The 21,506-nt window shown below is 34.9% G+C and overlaps 2 protein-coding genes and 1 long non-coding RNA gene across 5 annotated transcripts in view; 1 reads left to right on the forward strand and 2 right to left on the reverse strand.

Moving 5' to 3' along the window:
* Nucleotides 1-1,649: 1,649 nt before the first annotated feature.
* Nucleotides 1,650-7,276, reverse strand: LOC126925683 (coatomer subunit beta'). 2 transcript variants are annotated; one of them, XM_050741488.1, is made up of 10 exons: nt 7,149-7,276; nt 6,902-7,062; nt 5,789-6,140; nt 4,776-5,714; nt 4,457-4,692; nt 4,043-4,381; nt 3,371-3,970; nt 2,977-3,264; nt 2,862-2,879; nt 1,650-1,902 (listed from the first exon to the last, which is right to left on the reverse strand). In XM_050741488.1, the coding sequence occupies exons 2-10, from the start codon at nt 6,902-6,904 to the stop codon at nt 1,864-1,866; spliced, it is 2,814 nt and encodes a 937-aa protein (XP_050597445.1). In that variant the 5' UTR covers nt 6,905-7,062; nt 7,149-7,276; the 3' UTR covers nt 1,650-1,863. The 2 variants fall into 2 exon arrangements, with proteins under 2 accessions (XP_050597445.1, XP_050597447.1); XM_050741490.1 differs by lacking the exon at nt 2,862-2,879 and having other exon boundaries at nt 6,902-7,272.
* A 451-nt stretch (nt 7,277-7,727) lies between these two features.
* Nucleotides 7,728-12,522, forward strand: LOC126925694 (serine protease inhibitor dipetalogastin-like). Of its 2 annotated transcripts, none has more exons than XM_050741508.1 (8): nt 7,728-7,814; nt 7,880-8,062; nt 9,265-9,408; nt 10,238-10,390; nt 10,500-10,673; nt 11,106-11,276; nt 11,886-12,047; nt 12,390-12,522. In XM_050741508.1, the coding sequence occupies exons 1-8, from the start codon at nt 7,790-7,792 to the stop codon at nt 12,422-12,424; spliced, it is 1,047 nt and encodes a 348-aa protein (XP_050597465.1). In that variant the 5' UTR covers nt 7,728-7,789; the 3' UTR covers nt 12,425-12,522. The 2 variants fall into 2 exon arrangements, with proteins under 2 accessions (XP_050597465.1, XP_050597466.1); XM_050741509.1 differs by having other exon boundaries at nt 12,393-12,516.
* LOC126925707 (uncharacterized) overlaps nt 11,529-21,506 on the reverse strand; it is a 75,980-nt gene continuing 66,002 nt past the window's right edge. Inside the window, exons 3-4 of the long non-coding RNA XR_007714076.1 lie at nt 12,638-13,017; nt 11,529-12,568 (exon numbers count right to left, since the gene is read on the reverse strand). This is a non-coding gene — a long non-coding RNA (uncharacterized LOC126925707). The remainder of the gene's footprint in view (nt 12,569-12,637; nt 13,018-21,506) is intronic.

Consider the following 21,506-nt stretch of genomic DNA (forward strand, 5'->3'; position numbering starts at 1 on the left):
ATAAGTCACGTTTTCGGATTTTTATAGAAGGGCAATTTTAAAATTCAATATGTTTTGAACTAATTTCACATTTATCAGTTATGCAGACTAATAATAATCAAGTTAAGATAATACAGAAAACCCTAAACTGATATATTATGGATTTATCATGTATTTCCAAAAGACATATTTTCGAATCTATCACATTACTCTTCTTTTTCAACTATTTCATGTTAAAATACTTTTTCACCGCCAAATGACATAATCAGACAATGAACAAAAACGTGTTCTCGTGTGGCCTTCACATACAATTATCTTTACATTATCGCTGATCTTATTTAACATAAAAGTTAACTTCCAATTAACAACTCCTTATAATTTCCCTTTATAATTTCCAATGAAAATATATTGCAATAATAATAATAGTTGCGGTGTTAATCTATGAACTTATGTAATTTTTTAGAGAAGTTATTTATACACGTTTCTAATATCCAATGACCGATTAGTCAAAAGGTAGAGGTCGGAACGCAAAAATCGCAAAATATTCCAGCGGCGAGCATCCAGGGAGGAAGGAGCGCCTGGCTCTTACAAAGAGCATAACGACGCGGACAATTTGTAGCAGAGTGTCAACGAAGCCGTTTCTATTTTCGAGACGACGCGCGCGGCTACCTTCCCGCCCCGTTCCCTCGTCTTTCTCTGTCTCCACCTACTACTGCATCGTTTTTCAGCTTGTTGTACCGGGTTCCCCGGGTGTCGCGTAAATTTACACGCGATTAATCCGTCCTCGTGGCCATCTCTTGTTATCCAGACACGCGGTTCCTCAATCTACTTTCGACTATAAAAATAACAAAAATGCAACAAGACACGCAGATAAATATAAACTTTCTAATGAAAAGAGGTTACAGTAGTTCCAATGTTTTAGTCTCCTTCGACCTACTTCCGTTTTCAAGATTGCTTCAACTTCATTTTAACGACTCTTTCAAATCTTAAACACTGCATAGACTTTGCTGTTCCGTCTACTTCTCTTCTCTTTTATATCTTCTTTAGGATCTGCAAATAAATGAGTAAGGTTCAAGCGCCATACAATGAAAGTAGAGATGGAATACGATAGTTCGGGCCTTCTTCGAGCACACGTTGTGCTGGAGAACGTCGGGGCACGTACCAGTCACGCAAAATGTATCTCTTTCTCTTTCTACAGTGGCTGACGACACGTACGCGTGCATGAAAATCGACGACTATTCGAGTTTCAAAGAGAGTTAACGTGTTCCTCGCTTATAAAGTGTTTGGATTATTTTTAGGATCCTTTAGTGGAGAGCTTGCTCAGCATGGAAAAAGTTATGGATGATGGTGACGTCATTGAAAGGAGATACGGAGATTGACAGGTCATTATTCTCTCATTGGGATGTTATTTGTACTGCGAATAAATTGAAAATTTATCGTATGTTAGTTTTTAGGATTAGAAATACTTTCGTTGTAGTCTTTTACTCTTCACGTTGTTAAGGAGACTTAAGGATGTCTATCTGCAAAATGAAATAAAGATTTCATTTTATTGAATTACTCTGTTATACGAACAACGTGTATTTGTATATTTCCTAAGTTCCCAAGCATCGATAAAAATGGTTCCTCTCGGGAATGGGCAACGATGGCTGTGGAAAGAAATTGATGGAAACTTGTGTGAATGTTTTGTTATATTACAATATATATAATTCTCAGTACATGGATAAAGTCTGCGTGCACATGCTGAATATTGTGCATGATAGAAACACTCGCGCACAAAAACATTCTTCGACGGTTTCTTCTCTCTTTAATACTTGATTTTCTCTAAACAATTCTGGTCGGCTCGCAAGGAATGATTAACAGGAGAAAGGTATTCCAATCGACGGGCTAGTCTTCCTCGAGGAGATCGTCGTCGAGATTCACACCCTGAAACAAAAGATATATTTTTCAGCGTTACCATTTATCATCTACTTTTATTCACAGAACGTTTGGATAGCAGAAAAAAGGAATCTAAGAAAGCTTCAATGTATAAGGAAATCTACTATTTTAGGAACTTTGTATTTCCTTTACTTCTCTTAAAAAATTTAATCTTTATTAGATTAACAGATACTTTAATAAATATTGTATAATATGAAAATATGATAATTAAGCGAGAGAAATATTTGCTGTCTAAATAAAGAAAGCGTGATAAAACAATATAAACGAGGGAAAGGGTACACAAAGAGGGATTCTGTACACGAATGTTATGGCAATAAGGCTGTAAAGAGAATGAACCGTGACTGGCGCAAAATCAACAAACTTTATGGCTTCGTAGTTCCCTCTTCACTCGTTGATGACTCAAGAATCCTAATAATCGGTGTTTAGAAAGAAATTAGACGAGGAAAGAAAATATGGCTGAAAATACTGCTATCGATTTTTATCTTAAAACAAAAGGCTCGAAATTCTCCACTTTCGCGTTACCTGCCTACGGTTTCTTTCTTTCTTTTATTTCCGCGTGTGTGTTTCGCCTTTCTTTGCTTTATTTAACGTGGTGTTCGTTCTGCTTGATAGGTGGAACGTGTTCACATACATCGGTCAAGATCGATATATTGCCACGCATACACTCGTTCTAGATGCGAGTATGCGTACCACGCTTGGTTTCAGACTGTTTTAGTAATGTAATACCCTTCTAGAATTACGCGTCTGTATTTAAGGGTATTAAAGCATCGTCTAGTTACCCTCTTTTGTTCCCCACCCATGTTGTTCTTCCGTTTGACCTCGATTCACCCCTACCAGGCCCCCTCATGATTTTGATATCCCAATTAAAATTACTCTATTTCACAACATAATTAAGTCTGTACAAAATAAATAAAAAAATAAATGTACTTTTATGCGCGTACACTTACTTTGTGTATGTAGAAGCACTTATATACGGACAGCATGCACAAGGTAAAAAATGTTGCATGAAAAAAGAAAAACTAATAGAAGAAACACATATTGGTAGTAACACAATGGACTTACAGTAGTATCTATAGTATCATCAATTTCAAGGTCGAGATCCAGATCGTCCTCGTCCATGGTTAATGGTCTAGAGCTGCTAGTAGTCTTCGTAATCTTCTCAGGAAGATTCGATATTCCTGTAGACGATGGGATTACCTTACCAATATCGAGATCCTGTAGCCTATTCGCTAGAATTTCGGTGGTTGGTTCTTCTGATTCGTCAATTGTACTTGTAGCCGGTTCGTAGGTAAATAGATTCGCCTGCTTAGCCGCTAGCATCTCTTCGAATGGATTTCGTTCGACATTCGGCTATAATAGACATATGAAATCGCATTAAAATTCATTCTATGTTTTATAATATCACAAATTACTGAAATATTCAGAACTTGTAAGAAGAAGGTAAACTCATTCTTACTTTCACAATCGGGAATGCACATGCCGGTATCTTATTCTTACTCTCCTCTCTAAGGAACTGTTCGACCTTTAACGCTTCTCTGTATCCAGGGAACAGGTTTTCGTACTGTTCAGGATCAGCCAAGCTCTGTCCAGCTTTCTTGCTTACAGATGAGAGTTTCTCCTTCCATAATTTTACAATCGATGAAACTTTACTAGGAGCGTACGTTCGTGCAAAGAACGCAGCCTCTGGAGTTCTGTCCGTTTTTATAAGGATTTCCTGGCACTTGTCGATGTCTCCAAGGATAAAATATGACAAGAAAGAAATGTTATTCTTGCCCATATCATCAGCATCCGAGCCTAGTTTTTGAATCATATTCGCATTTCCTGTACTTGTGGCAAGCAATAGAAGCCCACCGAAATCTTGCGCCTGATGCAAACATTCTTGTGCTAAGCACAATTTTCCACTCTGAGTGGCGAGAGACGCCAATTGCCGCCATTTTTGCTGGCTATTCGCTTCCCTTGCAAGCGAGTGCGCCGTTACGAGGTCTCCCAATGTCAGAGCCAATTCAAACCTGTGTTCTGGATCCGTGGACACAGCCAATGCTTGTTCTTTGAAACCCTACAGTATTTTAAATGTTAATTCTTCAAATAAACAGAGTGTTAAGCAAGAGATTGTCTTAATAATACGAACTTGTTTTTCCAAGAAATGAGCCACTCGCGTACGATGTTCCTTGGGAACTGTGGGAAGAACTCTGTCTGCTGTCTCGAAATCTTTTCGCATAACAGCAGTCTGGTATTCTAATACAGATAATAATAACGAATATGAGACAACTGACAGTTCCTTGTCGCACAGATACAATCTGTTGTCCCTCGGAACATATCCAAGAAGATACATTGGTCTATCTAAGTGTGATACAGTCACAACTTCTCCACCGACGAAATAGTTTATCCGATTTACACTATTTGTGTAAATGAAACAGTCACCGACCCATAGACCAGTTTTCACAATTTCACTCATTTCTGCTACCATCTATAAATGATATTAAAAGGTTTTAGAATATTACTTTCTTCATTGCAGGTATTAATGGCAGGTAAAATGACAAACCTCAAAAGCATCTTCAATGTCTTCTAAATTTTCTGAAACATTTGCAACTGCATCAGCATGGTATTTTAAAATAAATAATTGATCAGATGTAGCTAATGCTACCAGAGAGGCATTTTCAGCCCAATAGACATGTGTAGGTTGAATGTCTATACGACGAATTAACTTAAGCGTGTCCCAGTCGAAAAATGATAGACCAGATCCAGAAGAAACGCCCAACAAAAATCCACCAAAAATACCTGTATAATATAAATATAATAAATTAATAAAATTATATTAGTAAATGAAATATGGCAATTTGAAGAATAATTATTATATTTACCATCAGCACCAAAATCAGGCTTAAAGCTCTTCTTTTCTTTGAAGTTCTTGAAGACTTTTACAGTGGTATTACTTTCTCTGACAGCATACTGACTTGAATCAGCTGCCCAGATGAATTCCGATGCTTGACCAAAGGCTTTATTTCTTAATGCCATAGATGTGTAAATAATGTACTCTCCATCTCCACAAACTACCAGGAATCTTCCATTTGGATTATGCTGGATAGTTTGTGGATAAATTTCACAGGCACCCATGTCTTTGACAGCCAGTGGGAGTCTCTCTCCATCTTGTGTTTCCTCTCCCAAAGCTTTCAAGTTCACTTGCTGTATTTCACTGTGTTTTGCCCAGACGATCTTGCCACCTAATGAATCCATTGAAACTGCAGGCTCTTCTCTACCAACTTTTACCAAAACACTACTCTCATCGTAACCAATAGCAACATTGTTTGAGCCCTTTAAAGAAGCTATTGCCCATACTCTCTCAAAACCATAATTAAGAGAAGATTCCAGTCTGTATGTTCCAGCATGCCATATTCGAACAGTTCCATCTTCAGAACCCGTAAGAATGATGGGCAATTCTGGATGAAAACAAACAGCACAAATATTCTGTGTGTGTCCTTCTAGTGTCTGTACACAAGTTTTATTTTGATAGTCCCAAATTTTGACATAGTTATCGTCTGCTCCTGATATTATGTATGGTTTGTCACCACCATGATAGTAATCAACACAATTTACACCTTTCTCATGACCATCTAGTGTGAAATTGGCTGTGGAAGATCCAAGCTGCCATACTTTCACTGTTCTGTCTAATGAAGCACTTGCAAATGTATTGTTATCTTTTGGATTGAATACTACTTGCATTACATAATGTGTGTGTCCTTCAAACACCTGTTGTGCTATCCAACCTTTTTCCCAATTCCACAATTTGATTAGCATATCATCTAACAAGAAGAAAAAAGAATTAATCAGAAACAAAATTATCATTAAAATTTAATAAGCAAGTTAATACACATACCACTACTTGTTAATATAAATGGTTGTGTTGGATGTACTGCAATGCATCTAACATAGTCACTATGTGCCTCGAAAGTATGCACACGTTCCAAAGTATTATAATTAAATACTCTAACTTGCATATCATCTGAACCAGTAACAACCCAATTCTTGCGTGGCACAAATTTGGCCGTACGAACTGGTAAGTCACATACTTCAAATGTTTTAGCCAGCGTCTGAGTTTCATGATTCCAAATATTAACATTTCCCTGATACAAGGAACAGAGCATCCATGGTTCTGTAGGATGAAGGTCCACGCTCTTTACCCTGTCTGACCGAGCGGTCAGTTTTCGCTTGATATCTAACCTCAGTGGCTAAGGGAAAATAAAGTATATATTTATAATTTAAAAGGGAATATGTATCATATCATATGAATGCAATAAAAGATAATAGAAAATCTTGGGTAAAGCAATTAGTGAGCAATTTTAGGAATGTGTATTTTATGATTTACATTAATATCACCAACATTGGTTTTATTAATATTACTTTTGTTGACTACAATTCATCAATGCTATTTTCGACCAATAGCAAGATTAATTAGCAATAACTAATAATGACAATAACCAACATACACATTTGTAAATGCATATAGCTAATATTATTATTACTTAGTACTGCTGTTGATCAAAGTTGGGATAGAAATTCTGGATTAACAGAGTTTGAAAACAAAGTCGATGAAACTCATGTTGATGATATGAATGTAACCTGTACAGGATATAAGGACATTTACATTAAGATATTATATAAACAACGTACATATTACATTAAGAGCAATTATATATCATATTTCTTAATGTAGATTTTTCATTACTTATAGTAAATGTTCACGTGGGCGGCCAGCTGTCAAAAATGAAAGAAGCAAATAAAGAAAAAAAAGAGTGAGACAATTTATCATTAAACATATTTAAATCGAGTGTATCTGTATTGGAAGCATCTTATAATAATCATTTATTAGAGAAAATAGTTATTAATGATCCAATTGTTCGTCACTGCCACTATAGTTAAGCGCGTCCTGTACACAGGAGCGAATGAAAAATTAATTAAATTACGTTATCTTCGTTTCTAAAATACGTACCATTTTGCACTGTACAACTTATATTTACAGTATTGAATAAATTCGAGTCTAATAATGCAGATACGAAATTTAAATCTTCTCCCATGAAGTAACTACGTGGCCCAACTTTTCCTCCACCACACAACCTACACCTCCTAAAAATGGCGTTGATCTAAAGGTTTCTGCACACAGTTGCAGTAATTAATCAGATATATTTAGCGTCGAATGGATTGTTCAAATTAATTGCACTATCGAATCTTATAACAACCTCCGTAATAACTTTCGCACACGTGTTAAATTTATCAAAAGACTTGAATATTTGATTATGAGTTTAGTGAGACATTATATGATGTTTCAAACCCTTAACTTACATCTTCATGATGTATCGTTGTTGAACTGTCGATAAAACAGAAATCGTTTACCATATAATTTTTTATTAATAAAATTGCACAGTCGGTAACCTGTTAGATCTTCCAACGATATAGTAGGAATGGCAATTACCTACCAAATGGTGGTTTATTTGAATCTATTATACAACTTGTAATTTTAAATATGTATTTTATAAATATGTACCTATGCATAAAAGGAAACATTGTAATAGTTTTCTATGCATCTTTTCGTCTATCAAAACCACGCTGTCACAAATTGTTTTCTCGATTAATAACGCATCATGAAGCGTACCTAGCGAATCGTGTAAACCACGTTGATAAGATAATTGCAGTTGCATTCCATTCTGATTAAACGAGAAAATATTGACAATAAAAGCACGTGCTGAATAAAAAAACCTTATAGAAAGGAATGAGAAATAATCTGCATTAATACGTCATCCTTAAGATATAGCGATTATATCTCGTATAAAATACGGTTCACAAAATAATTTTAAAATATGTACTTATACCTACACCTACCATGAAGTACTTCTTATTCTTTTTCGGTAAAACAGGAATATTTACCTCATTATTTACAGTTTATTACATTTCACGTGATGTTGATTTTCAGGTTTCACACTGATCTGTAGAAGAGGGTGGACTTTTATATTGGCGAACAAGCGAATTTTTTACCAAAATTGCGAAATTTTTAATAACGTAGATTTGTATGATGGTCCTGTTTGTGGTAGTGATGGCATTACTTATGCCAACGATTTATACCTGGACTGCGTTAACTATCAGACATTTCAGAACGGTGAGTAACAATGAAATTTCCCTCTTTGCAATTCTAAGCTTCCATGCTTCGTACAATTACGCGAATTTAGGTCACGGCATACTTAAACATTCACGAAGCACGTACGCGGGGCGTACATGAATTTTTAATTCTATGGAATACCATGTTTCTCACTATACTTGGCCGGAAGCCGCCTAATTCAACGAACAATACCGTATATCCTGGCTGCATGGTGAAATTATTCAAACTTCGTTAGCCTTCTTTTTCTTCCAATTTTCTTGACGTATACTGTATGTACTACATACAGTATATATGTCCTGGCAACATTATTCCTTAACTATAGTAATATAGGAACATGTTAATTTTTTAGCGCACCTCTCAGATATCCTAATAAAGAATAAAAGTTTGAACTTATAAATAAATTGTATTTATATTACTGTTTTGAATTGAAGACCACATCTGGAGAACATGATATATAAGTTACATTTTCTGTATTTTATAAATTCAATATGTTTTATATCATTCTCTTAAATAGTATGAGAAAATAGTTAAATATCAGTATAGTATTCTCTTTAATAGTAATAGTATAGTATTATAATAGTATTCTAATTAATAATATAAATATTGATAATAGATTCTATTATGTGGATTAATTAAATTAAGCTCACATACTAACTAAGCTAATATTACTCATTTCTGTGGATTTATCAAAAGACTTATATCTTCAAATCTACCAGATTATTTCTCTCTTGAATTATTTCATGTTAAAGTACTTTTTACCAATCACCAAGTGACATAAGAGTTAGAAAATTATCATATTTTCCTGTGAGATCTTCGATCATAAACTACAATTATAATAAGAATGCGGATATTTATACAAATTTATACTTTCGTAAATATAATAAAAGAATGAGTCTTAGACAGAAAATGATTTGTCTTATTGAATATTATAATCCGTACTACACTTTGGATATTTCATATATCTTTGTATGCAACGAGTACTCTATATACATTAGTGCATCTTTAAATTTCACGTAAATGCGTAAAAATCCGCAATCTAATTATAAGATTCAATTTAACTGCTGATTACCGAGAGATATACCTCGGATCATGTGGTATTTAAGAATAAATTTAATGAAATTAATAAAACTTCATAACTTACTCATAAGGATAATATTTACCTTCATATATTCGTACTTTAACGAACGAAAATACCTTTTCAGTGATATCTATGCATTCTGGATATTGTTTACCGGTGGATGATTACTGCAAGATAAATCTGTTTTATCGGCCGATCTGTGGATCGGATGGGCGCACGTACACGAACCTGGAATCACTTTCATGCGTTAATTACAATCGTTCGCAGAGTAAGCAAGACAAATTCTGAGTATATTTACCGTGCCGTTAATACGGATTAAAGTTAGCAAAAGTTGGCTGGCTGGAGAAATTTAGTTGACCAGTCGGACTGAGAGAGGTTCGCGAGACCAGAATTCCAGCTAGCAAACTCTGGCTCGTTGTTACCCGCTAATGTCCGCGGGTATTGTTACATTTTGTCGTCTGGTCGCCGACTCTCCTAACAATGCAAACTAAAAATCCCTTATCTTCGAGTTAGTAGAATTCCGCGAACATGAGCAACGTTTCCAGAGACTACTGTCCCTCTGAGTTTCGTTGACCAGCTCCACCGTGGACCTAATGCAATATTAGAATTTAGCTTGAGCTTGTCCTGGTTAGGTTTCAACTAGGTTTGCGGTAGAACTGAAATTGTAAAACGTTAACTTGTTGTCGATGTTAGGACGATTTACAATAAAAATATCTAATAAAACCTCGTTATTGGTCATTATGAAAGAATAGTTTTCTGATATTCTTACATGAATCTGATAAAAACGTCAACGCGAATTTATTTATTACAGGAAGAACGCATAAATGATAGCGGATTCTGAGACAAATTTATCGCATTTTCTTTAACTATTCAATATACAGTTAGTCAGCGTTTGAGCCAGTCGATGAATTTAAATTTGGAAAATGTGCAACGAGTTCAAATGCGGTAAAATGAAAAGTTGCTGCAGATATAATTCAGCAAAACATCCATTCGATTGCATAATTCATTAATGTGCCAATTATTTTAAGACTGTAACAGCTTCGTTCAGCTCTGATCCGAAGCGGTAAAACGTTAAAATTAATGTAATATTATTTTAGATGTAACAGTAGCTTTAAGCGGTCCTTGCAAAGTTATGGGTCGCTGTTATAGCTACAAGACCTTATCGTACGGTTCCAACGGTGTCTGCGCGAATAATGGTTTGACCTATGGAAACGTAGCTCAGGTGAACTGTCTCCGACAGATTAACGTTGGTAAATAGTAACAGAAATAATTATACGAAACCGAACAACTACATATATTACGTATTTCATAAAGAAGATTTCATCGTATCCGATATTACTAGGATCTTGATCGTTTCAGATCTGAAGATTCTTCATAACGGTAGTTGCACGGTTAGGGAGGTTTATGATATTTATGACAGCGTCGAAAAGATCTGTGACATTGCCAATAGTAGGTTCGAATGGAATCCAGTGTGTGCTTCAGATGGCGTTACCTATCATAATCCTTTTAAGTTTTTATGTTACAAAGCTCGTGGTAAGTTGTGTTACCAAGCTTTCGTGGCTGGTATTCTTTATTCTTATATTGTATATATTTCTATTAGATCGAGTAATAAGTTCGTTTAGTATCTTTAAAAAGAACATATCAGTTATCCTATTTAATTAAGGAGTAACTTATTTATGTCATTTCTCTATAAACATATACTTTTTATAAAAAATTCATTTCAGGTACATTTCAGGTACCTTTATATTTTTCAAACAATTTTAAATGAACTTATTACTTAACTCAACGTATACGTATTATATGCATTTTGTTCATTTTCATACATCCTTAAATTTCTCGTATGAGATGCATAAAGATCCACGCTCTAGTACATATTGTATTCTCTTTTTGTAACGTTTTGTGAAATTAAAGTTGAGAAGATAAATGATCTCAGACTTCACAGGCCTTTCCTAATTTATTTTTCAGATTTGAAGACGTTGGTATCGGATAACGAGTGCGAGAAGAACACGCAGTTCTCGTGTGCTCATCTCAAATCCTCTACTAAGACCTTCAGTGCAAAGGACGAGGTTTGCGGAAACGATGGCGTTACCTATCAAAGTATCCATCACTTACAATGCCACAACAATCAAAATAAATGTCAGTGCTGTCTTGGGAAGACCTTATTTAGCTAGACTACTTGAATCTATTATCAAATATTCAATGTTCCTCCTTAATTGTCTATGGCAGCGATTTTCAATCTTTTACATCTCGTTACACGCTTCAAGGCAAGATATTGACAGTCGGGCATCTGTTGTTTGTACTTGATAGTCTAAAGTCTAAAGGAAAACAGGTCACTGCACCTGTCTAAATCAGGTGTTGCTTGTTTTAGAACTTTTTGTGGCACACCGGTTGAAAATCACTGCTTTGTCATATCCAATTAAAAGTAGTACATGCTTGTTCGTACGTTTCATTATTTAACAGAAATTTCTAATAAAAGCGCTATGAACTTTTCAAATAACTTGATACAATGAACGATTAATTGTTTAAAACTTTTGTTACTTCTGCGAGATATGTACTTGTGCCAAACATTTTGTAGCTTCTATACATACATTTTCAAGTTTGTTTCAAACTTTACCAGCGTAATCACGATAGTCGTGTCTCACTACACTGGCGATGAATTTTCAAAACGTTTTACATAACACGTGTGATATACGCGCAAAAGACTTCCAAGTAGACAAGCACCGTTACTTCATTTTTCTTTCGCAGATTTGTCCCTGAAGCATTCTGGAGCCTGTGTCGACCCTGACGACAACCCCTGCAGATCCATACCCGAGGAAAGTCTCCGATTTCCGGTGTGTGGAAGCGATAACTTGTCGTACGTGAGCCCAGAGGCTTTGTGGTGCGCGAAATTGAGGTTTCCAGATAAAAGTGAGCTAATTTTGCTTGGCCTTTACAAACTTCAACCCCTAAAGGCTATCATGAGCAAAATTTCATACAAATTTTCGTCTAATATTACCATCCCATAACGAGACCATCACGAGCAATAATTTTTCTATTATTTGCCTAACATCCAATCATACTAAAACGCTAATTAATTACTTACATCTTCTCGATTTTATTGATTCTAAAAACGAAAGGAAAAAGCAGACGGTTTTCTTTGATGATAGCTTTCAGGGGTTAAACCAGAATATTCAATGGTCTGCGTTTTAAACTGAAATCAGCCATCGAGGAAACCTTGTAATTATTTATGATACGAAATATTCTTTTCAGCAGATTTGACGCTTGTCTACGACGGACCTTGCTAGCGTTTTCGTGCGATTAATCCACGTTTCGTTCATCTTGCGTCATCGAGGATGAATCACTCGCCTCTGGTGGGTCTTCCTCGAGAAAATAGCTGGAACCTTCTCCCATATACTGGTCCATCCAATACTCTTCATCTTCTCGGTCACCTGTACAGAAAATAAATTGGTATAAAGCGCCGGTACGAATTGAAACGGAAGATATCGCTATAATAGTACCTCCGGGGACAAAAATGGCCAGCTGTATGGATCAGGCAGAATTTCCTTCGAGAATTCGTTGTCGAAAGTTATCGACGAGCAGGCAGATAGCTGTAGGAGCAGCACAACAACCATCGTATCCTAATATTTTATTCACGGCTGATGTCATTCGGCTCGCGTGCACATTTTTATCTTTCTTTCACTCGCCTTTTACGCAGAACAGCGGGACGTTTTAACTGCCTTAAACGCACGTCTTACTTCATTTTTGCCGCCGTGGATGTCCGTGAGGCAGCCGCTGGAAGGATTCTCGATGTAATCTTCTGGCTCCTCGTTTAACTGACACATGTCCATACTGCTGAATCCTCGTTGTTTCATTATTCATCGTATACGCTTGATGTTTCCTGTGAACAAAATTTATCAGATGATTTACTACACGTGTGCGGTGATTTATATTTTAAGTGGAATTAAATATAGCGTGTTTTTCATTTACAAGAAAATCTCTACAATTACGGTGATACAAGGCGAGATTATTATTTATTATATATATTGTTATTATTTATTACATGTATATAATATGTAATATGGTGTTATACCATGTATTGTATAATATAGGGAGCTGAGAAAAATATTAAGCAACAACGTTACTGACAATTGGTTTAGGAGTTTGGCCCATTTTAAGAACATTTAACCAGCTTCAGATGGGAATATTTTTCCATTTTATCTATTAAGATATTTTGAAATGAATGCAAACAGCTTTGTTCGTCAAAAGATATGTAATCATCGCAGGAGATAAGCCGTCATCTATGTAATTTATTCGTCATTTTTCCAAGACGTTAGAAAGATATGAAAAAATGCCAATCTTCGATATTAGACATTTTTCGATATTCTATGAATTTTATAGCGTCCTCTTTCGATTCGTATTAAACAATCAGTGCAATTCTGCTAGTAATTGAACGATGTTCTTTGTTAGATTTTCTTAAATGTTGATGAGCTGGATCAACATGGATCATAGTTGGCAGATAATTTCTGTAAATTTTATAAAATTGTAGAACTTGCATGGACGAAGAAATGTCGATTAGAAATGCTATTAAGTTTTTAAGTTTAAATTATCAAGTACGAAGAATCCTTGGAATTCCATTCCATAGTTACAATGTTAAGAGATAAATTTCGCAGTCGATTGAACAAGAAATTGCAAATGAAACGTTACACGTTAACGCGTTGCTACATCCGAACTAGATCAATTAAAATGCCAGAGAATTAGCGTGATCATCGAGCTTTACTAGGCCATTGCAAGTCGTCATCATTTCGTGTATCTGTTCTTAACCCGTTTTCCAATTAAATTTTATCAATCTCCGAGTCCTGTATTTTCAAACTGATAACACGGCCACGAATTTTTATCCAAATCCACAATTCTCTAAATATAGTTTAATAAAATTAAACGAATAGAAATTAAATAGATAGGAAATTGTCTTGCTTATTAATGTTAAATACTATAAAAATTATTATATTATATATGTAGCGTAATAATAATTATATTACAGAGACTGTACCGCTATTTTATACATTTTCATAAATTATTCGTATACGTAATTAATAATAATTGTATCTTATAAATGTAACAATTGTATTAATTTCATAATTACTTGTATCGTGCTTGAATTGTGCGTTATTTGCATTATTTGTGTGTGCACATTTTCGCATTTCCAAAATTCGCATTAATGCATAAACTGCGCAGTCCAATGGCAAGTATAATCATCGTACGATCTGTCTGCATTTTTTGCGTGACTGGTATTATTTATATAACCTTGGCTTCACAGCCCGGAAATTAATTTGGTTTGATAATATTTTCTGACAGCCGCACGTACCTGTAACTTCGTCGTACTTGGCTTTGCACACACGAAGTTCATAAGATTCAGTAGATTTCTTGTACGCGTTGTGTATTTCGCTGGAATGTATTTATGAATGAAAAAATGTTTTTATAAATAATATATGGCAATACAATAACGTGTTAAAAATATACAGATAATATGTGGTGATACAATAACGCGTTAAAAATATATAGATGATATATGGCAATACCATAACGTGTTAAAAAATATATGGATAATATAAAGTAATACAATAAGGTATGAAATTATATATGGATAAGGGAGGTAGATAATATATAGTAATATATAGTAATATATATAGTATATATAAATAATATATAGTAATATAATAATGTGTTAAAAAATATATGGATGACATATAGTAATATAATAACGTACTAAAAAATATATGGATAATATATACTAATAAAATAAGGTATCAAATTATATAGAGATAAGGGAGATAGATAATATAAATAGTATATAGTAATACAATAACATATTAAAAATATATGGATAATATATGGTAATAGAATAACGTATTAAAAAATATATGGGTGATATATAGTACTACAATAACGTATCAAATTATATATGGATAAAGAAGATGAATAATATAATTAATATATAGTAATCTAATAACGTGTTAAAAAATATATGGATGATATATAGTAACACAATAACGTACTAAAAAATATATGGATAATATATACTAATAAAATAAGGTATCAAATTATATAGAGATAAGGGAGATAGATAATATAAATAGTGTATAGTAATACAATAACATATTAAAAATATATGGGTAATATATAGTAATACAATAACGTATCAAATTATATATGGATAAAGAAGATGAATAATATAATTAATATATAGTAATCTAATAACGTGTTAAAAAATATATGGATGATATATAGTAACACAATAACGTACTAAAAAATATATGGATAATATATAGTAATATAATAATGTGTTAAAAAATAAATGGATGATATATAGTAATACAATAACGTACTAAAAAATATATGGATAATATATACTAATAAAACAAGGTATCAAATTATATAGGAATAAGAGAGATAGATAATATAAATTATATATAGTAATATAATAACGTGTTAAAAAATATGTGGTCAATATATAATAATACAATAACGTATTGAATTATATATGGATAAGGAAGATGGATAATATAAATAATATATGGTAATTTAATAATGTGTTAAAAAATATATGGATAATATATACAAATACAATAACGTATCAAATTATGTATGGATAAGGATAATGGATAATATAAGCAATATATAGTAATGTAATAACGTATTGAATTATATATGGATAAGGAAGATGGATAATATAAATAATATATGGTAATTTAATAATGTGTTAAAAAATATATGGATAATATATACTAATACAATAACGTATCAAATTATGTATGGATAAGGATAATGGATAATATAAGCAATATATAGTAATATAATAACGTATTGAATTATATATGGATAAGGAAGATGGATAATATAAATAATATATGGTAATTTAATAATGTGTTAAAAAATATATGGATAATATATACTAATACAATAACGTATCAAATTATGTATGGATAAGGATGATGGATAATATAAGCAATATATACTAATACAATAACGTATCAAATAATATATGGATAAGGATGATGGATAACATAAACAATATATAGTAATACAATAACGTATTAAAAATATATGAATAATATATAGTAATAAATAACGTGTTAAAAAATATGTGGATAAGGGAGATAGAGCTATATGAACTATGAACGTGTATGTACTATTATAACTTAAACCTCTCTTAACGCTTATATACATGGATATCCGTGTAAAAAAGCTACACTTTGATTTCACAGGTTTACATTTGGCCAGGGTTATTCCTTGTACCTTTACGCTGTTTTTTCTTTTTCGTACGAATATTCCTATCGAATTTTCCATCGTTGAATCACGTTTCTGCAAACAGAACCACGTGTTCTATCAGGTTGGAATTATCGTGGCAGAGATTCTTCCCGAGAAAAATGAGTTTGCGAATTGTCTGCACGCGATCAGGGGAAGAGGTGACCTGCTTTCCGAACTTTAACCATTTTGGTATGTCTCTCAAGTGCTGTTAATTGTGCCTTTGCGGTCGACTATTGCTATTTTTGCTTCCAGGGGATCAAACAGTGGATATGAAAATAGAAAAGAAAAAAGAGAAAAAAACGTAGAACGGGAAAATGGAAAACAGATTCTGGAATGAGGCTTCCTCTGATATTTGTTCTTTTATTCCTCGCGTTTTACACGTTAATAGGCGAGCGATTAAGTTTACGATCGGATAGGATGGAATTGCTCGGACGATTAAGCTGTTTACAATGTTCCTTTGTCGGCGAATAAGTAGCCTGTCGTGTAATTTGTAATTATATTTGAACGATGGCTTCAGAAAGCCTTCTAATATTCGATCATTTTCCTATCGATTTGATAAGAAAAACGCACCTAAATAGAAAAACACATCTCATAAAACTTGATAAACTCTATAATAAATCTCGTCACAGAGTTGTCTTTTCTACGTTTTGCATACAGTGGAACTTTGCACACAGCTACTAGTAGATTTCTTTCGCAAATCTTGGACCCGTGTGAACGCTTAGCCAACGACGAAAACTAATTTCCAGTTGTCGAATCGACTTTGTACTAAACATAGTAATTAATCGTGATTGCACACTAATCTTTCGTAAGCGCGGAGATTTCTGCTTAGAAAGGACTGAGAGCCAGGAAACGAACGATTATAGAACCGATTACGCGAAGTAACTCAGAGCCACGTCGACTTCCTGGATGCCAGGCGATCGAGAAGACAAAACCTGATTGGGAAACGGGTATCGGAAGTCTCGGATAGCCGGAAGTCAAGAGCCAAGAGCTAAAGACCAGAGCAAAAAGGGAAAGGAATTTGTCCCATGAAACCGACACCGATCTTACATCTTTCTATCCTCGTGGAATAGTTCGCTCTGACGATTTACCGAAGGAAACATCCTCCGATAGATCACCTAGATCACGATTGATCGATAGGTGATCGAGAAGAAAAAAATGTTCACCCAGATGGTAGTTGAGCTTGTCCTGGTTAGGTTTCGACTAGGTTTCCGGTAGCTTGTTGTCGGTGTTAAGACGATTTATGATAAAATAAGACCCCGTTATCGGTTACTATGAAAGAATAGTTTTCTGATATTCCTACATGAATCTGGCAAAAAAGTCAACGCGAGTTTATTCATTACAGGAAGATCGCACAAACGATAGCTGATTCTCAGACAAATTTACCGCACTTTCTTTAACTATTCAATTTACAGTTAATCGGCGTTTGAGTCGGTCGATGAGTTTAAATTTGGAAAACGTGCAGCGAGTTCAAATGCGGTAAAATGAAAAGTAGCTGCGGATATAATTCAGCAAAACATCCATTCGATTGCGCAATTCATTAATGTGCCAATTATCTTAAGACTGTAACAGCTTCGTTCAGTTCTGATCCGAAGCGGTAAAACGTTAAAATTAATGTAATATTATTTTAGATGTAACGGTAGCTTCAAAGGGTCCTTGCAAAGTTATGGGTCGCTGTTATAGCTACGAGACCTCATCGTACGGTTCCAACCCTGTCTGCGCGAGTAACGGTTTCACCTATGAAAACGCGGCTCAGCTGAACTGTCTGTGACAGCTTGACGCTGGTAAATAGGAACAGAAATAATTATACGAAACCTAACAGCTACATATGTTACGTATTTCATAAAGAAACGACAATGCTTTCATCGTATCCGATATTACTAGGACCTTCGGATCTGAGGATTCTTCATAACGGTGGTTAGGGAGGTTCGTGATATTTATGACAGTGTCGAAAAGACCTGTGACACTGCCAAAAGTAGGTTCGAATGTAATCAAGTGTACGCCTCGGATGGCGTTGCCTATCCTAATACTTTTGAGTCTTCGGATCACCTGGATCACAGCTGATCGACGAGTGATGGAGAAAAAAGAATGTTCCCACCGAGATGAGGAGCAACGCGTGATCGATGAAACCAATGGGGCAAAAGTCTGTGAGGAAGCCTGGCAAGTATAACGGGTGAGAAAGTACGAACGAAAAGCATCGACGACAAAAGAAGAGCCGGATAAATAATGTGTCCGCTGTGTAATCGTGGCGTTGCCAGGAAAGGAGCAGTAGGTCACCCGAGATCTCGTCTAGTCCCAGATGCTTCACAGAGCCGGGACAAATAGTCACCATGACCTCCTGCGACATAGCGAGCACCTTACCACGGATTTTTATTCATTTAGGGGACATTTAATTTAACAGAAGAATACAAAAAATAGTAATACTAGTAAAGTACAATAGAGTGGTAATTAAATGGTTAAATGGGACTCGAGTCAGAATGATTTTAAGATACGAATCGTTCAGCCAAATTTAAAATTCACTGGTCCGATAGATGCGAATTCCTTCAAGCGAATATCAGCGTATAACTTGAACACGATGTTGACTCAGTTTCGATCGAGTTCCACCTGTTTTATAGAGTCAGGTTAAATACTGCACGACCGATATACCGCGGATTTTTGTTCATTTATGGGAAATTTAATTTAACGTAAAAATATATAAAACAGGCAAAGTATCGACTATTTTACTGCGGATTTTTACGCATTTATGAAAGGCTTTTATGCGCATTTCATGATGCAAAAATCCACGCAAGATATTTATATAATATGGATTTTATAATAAACAGAATGAATTCCTATTTAAATTCCACATGTGCGCTCATGAAGATACAATACATATCTGTATAAAAATCTGCAGTAAAAATTAACGTATTTTCATTATCGAGTTCCGATTGGAATCTATCCTGTTTGCTTAAAAAATAGTTTGCCTAATTAAATCGGTATATAATTGTCGAAGAAAGGTATCTATGGAACAGAAATATCAAAAATTCCCATGATGTCTAAAAATTCCACCAACGTTTGCAGCTTATTAACAATGTATACCGCTGTTCTGTATATACAGAACAATAAGAAACAAAGAAAATAACATTGAAAATGTAATTTCCACGCTCACATGGCATTTCAAAAGGTCGAACAAGGGTACGTTACATAAATATCAAAAAAGGGAAAGCTATTTACTCGTCTTCGCCGAGTTACCTAGAAATTCCGTAGCTATGAAACGGGAGAACGTTTTCGTCTCTTCCTCGTTCAAGTCGTCGATCTGAATCGACTGCGAAAATGTTATGCAAACCGCGGTCGGTTAGCCTATCGTTGCCTCATCGTCGACCACGAATTAGCCAGGAATGTCATTGATATCGTGTTTCGTATCTTCCTGGTCACGTTTGGCGCACGATTCCGATGGCCTTTGACAACGATCATCATCAAATTTCCTACTCGTTCGTTGAATTAAAATAGGCGCGTGATTATCTTCGTCAATCAACGACACCGTGCGTATACGGATAGGGAATAATTCGAATAAGAAAATAATATTCGCGTCGAGTATTCAGCATCGTGCAAACGGTATTTTCTCGCAATTAATTCGGACAAGGGAGACGGTTGTAAAATTTGCATGCCAGTAAATTTCTGCAGAGAAATCTTCGCTGTTTAAACGTACAAGCAGACGATTTCTAAAAATTTCCACGATTTCAAAATTTTCCATCCTCGTGCCATCCCAATCCCAAACGATTCTTCGTAATCATCACGTCCATCTTCCACCTCTCACATCCTGCAGCACGTGCATGCAACAGGAAAATATGAAATACAATACCGTTGTTTAGACGATGAATTCAGGGAATTCCAATTATTTCAATTATTCGAACAAATTTGCCTTTCCTTTGTTCCCCTCCGATCCTTTGTTTTCTGTTTCCATCTTGAGTAGTCTATCGATCACGAGCGTTCACAGAAGCGATCACACGCTCTCGAGTTTCTATTCGCAGAAGCGGAGATTCGAAATGCGAAACGCCCACGATTCGTTCGATCGGAGATCCAAATATAGATATAAAATTATCGCTAAAATCCGTGGCAATTTGCTGGAATTTACCGTTTCCGTGGCTAAATCCTTGCGTCATATACTTGCTATGGCGATTAATTTAATCATTGGTCGGCACCAGGCAAATGCGTCAGTTGCTAGTGTTTACAACACATGGTGTTGTATCGGTGTTTACTACCTGGATAAGTGCAATCTCGACGATCTAAATACCAGAAGTAATTTATACAGTTAGCAGTTTTATTTTTTATGTCCGTTGATCGACGTTATCGCGAATTAAATCGCGGATCAAATTCTGTCAAGATAATGCTGCCTGCACGATTTATGCTCAAACAGACGTTTACCGCGCTTATTTTACTCGAACGTTTGCTGCACAATTTCTTTGCGAATATATTGGCTTGACAACTAAGTGATCGCGGATTTTGGCAATACCATTTAATGACACTAACTGTATAAATTACTCCTGGTATTTAGATCGTCGAAATTGCACTTATTCAGGTAGTAAACACCGATACAACACCACGTTGACACTAGGCACTGACGGATTTGCTTGGTATCGACCACTGATTAAATTAATCGCCATAGCAAATATATGACGCGGGGATTTAGCCACGGAAACGATAAATTCCAGCAAATAGCCGCGGATTTTGGCGATTATTTTACATCTGTGTCTCGATTTCCGATCATTAAGTGGTATTGATAAAATTCGCAATCACTTAGTTGCCAATCCAATATAGCATACTGGCTATTTGACTATATGAGACATTTGGAAATTTTTGCTAACAATAGACTCCGGTATAACAAGATTAACACGTTACGCGCTATATGAATTCATTGGAAATTATACATAGAAGTTAGGAGAAATTTATTGCAAATATATTGCAAATAAACTACTTACAAATATATAGAATGTACTTTGTTGTTTCGAAATTAGCATTACGACGAGACACGAACGAAGGACATTGGTATAGATTAGGTTTTCTTGAAAAATTCCATATAAAAATACAGCGAGGAAATTTGTAATG

This window comes from Bombus affinis, chromosome 16 (assembly GCF_024516045.1).
Source record: "Bombus affinis isolate iyBomAffi1 chromosome 16, iyBomAffi1.2, whole genome shotgun sequence".
Classification (NCBI taxonomy): Eukaryota; Metazoa; Arthropoda; class Insecta; order Hymenoptera; family Apidae; genus Bombus; species Bombus affinis.

Coding starts and splice junctions, on each gene's coding strand:
- LOC126925683 (XM_050741488.1), bottom strand. Junction 4,382..4,456: donor ACATTGAAGATGCTTTTGAG/GTTTGTCATTTT, acceptor TATCATTTATAG/ATGGTAGCAGAAATGAGTGA. Junction 3,265..3,370: donor GTGCATTCCCGATTGTGAAA/GTAAGAATGAGT, acceptor TGTCTATTATAG/CCGAATGTCGAACGAAATCC.
- LOC126925694 (XM_050741508.1), top strand. CDS start 7,790: ATGAAGTACTTCTTATTCTTTTTCG. Junction 8,063..9,264: donor CTATCAGACATTTCAGAACG/GTGAGTAACAAT, acceptor ATACCTTTTCAG/TGATATCTATGCATTCTGGA. Junction 9,409..10,237: donor TAATTACAATCGTTCGCAGA/GTAAGCAAGACA, acceptor ATATTATTTTAG/ATGTAACAGTAGCTTTAAGC.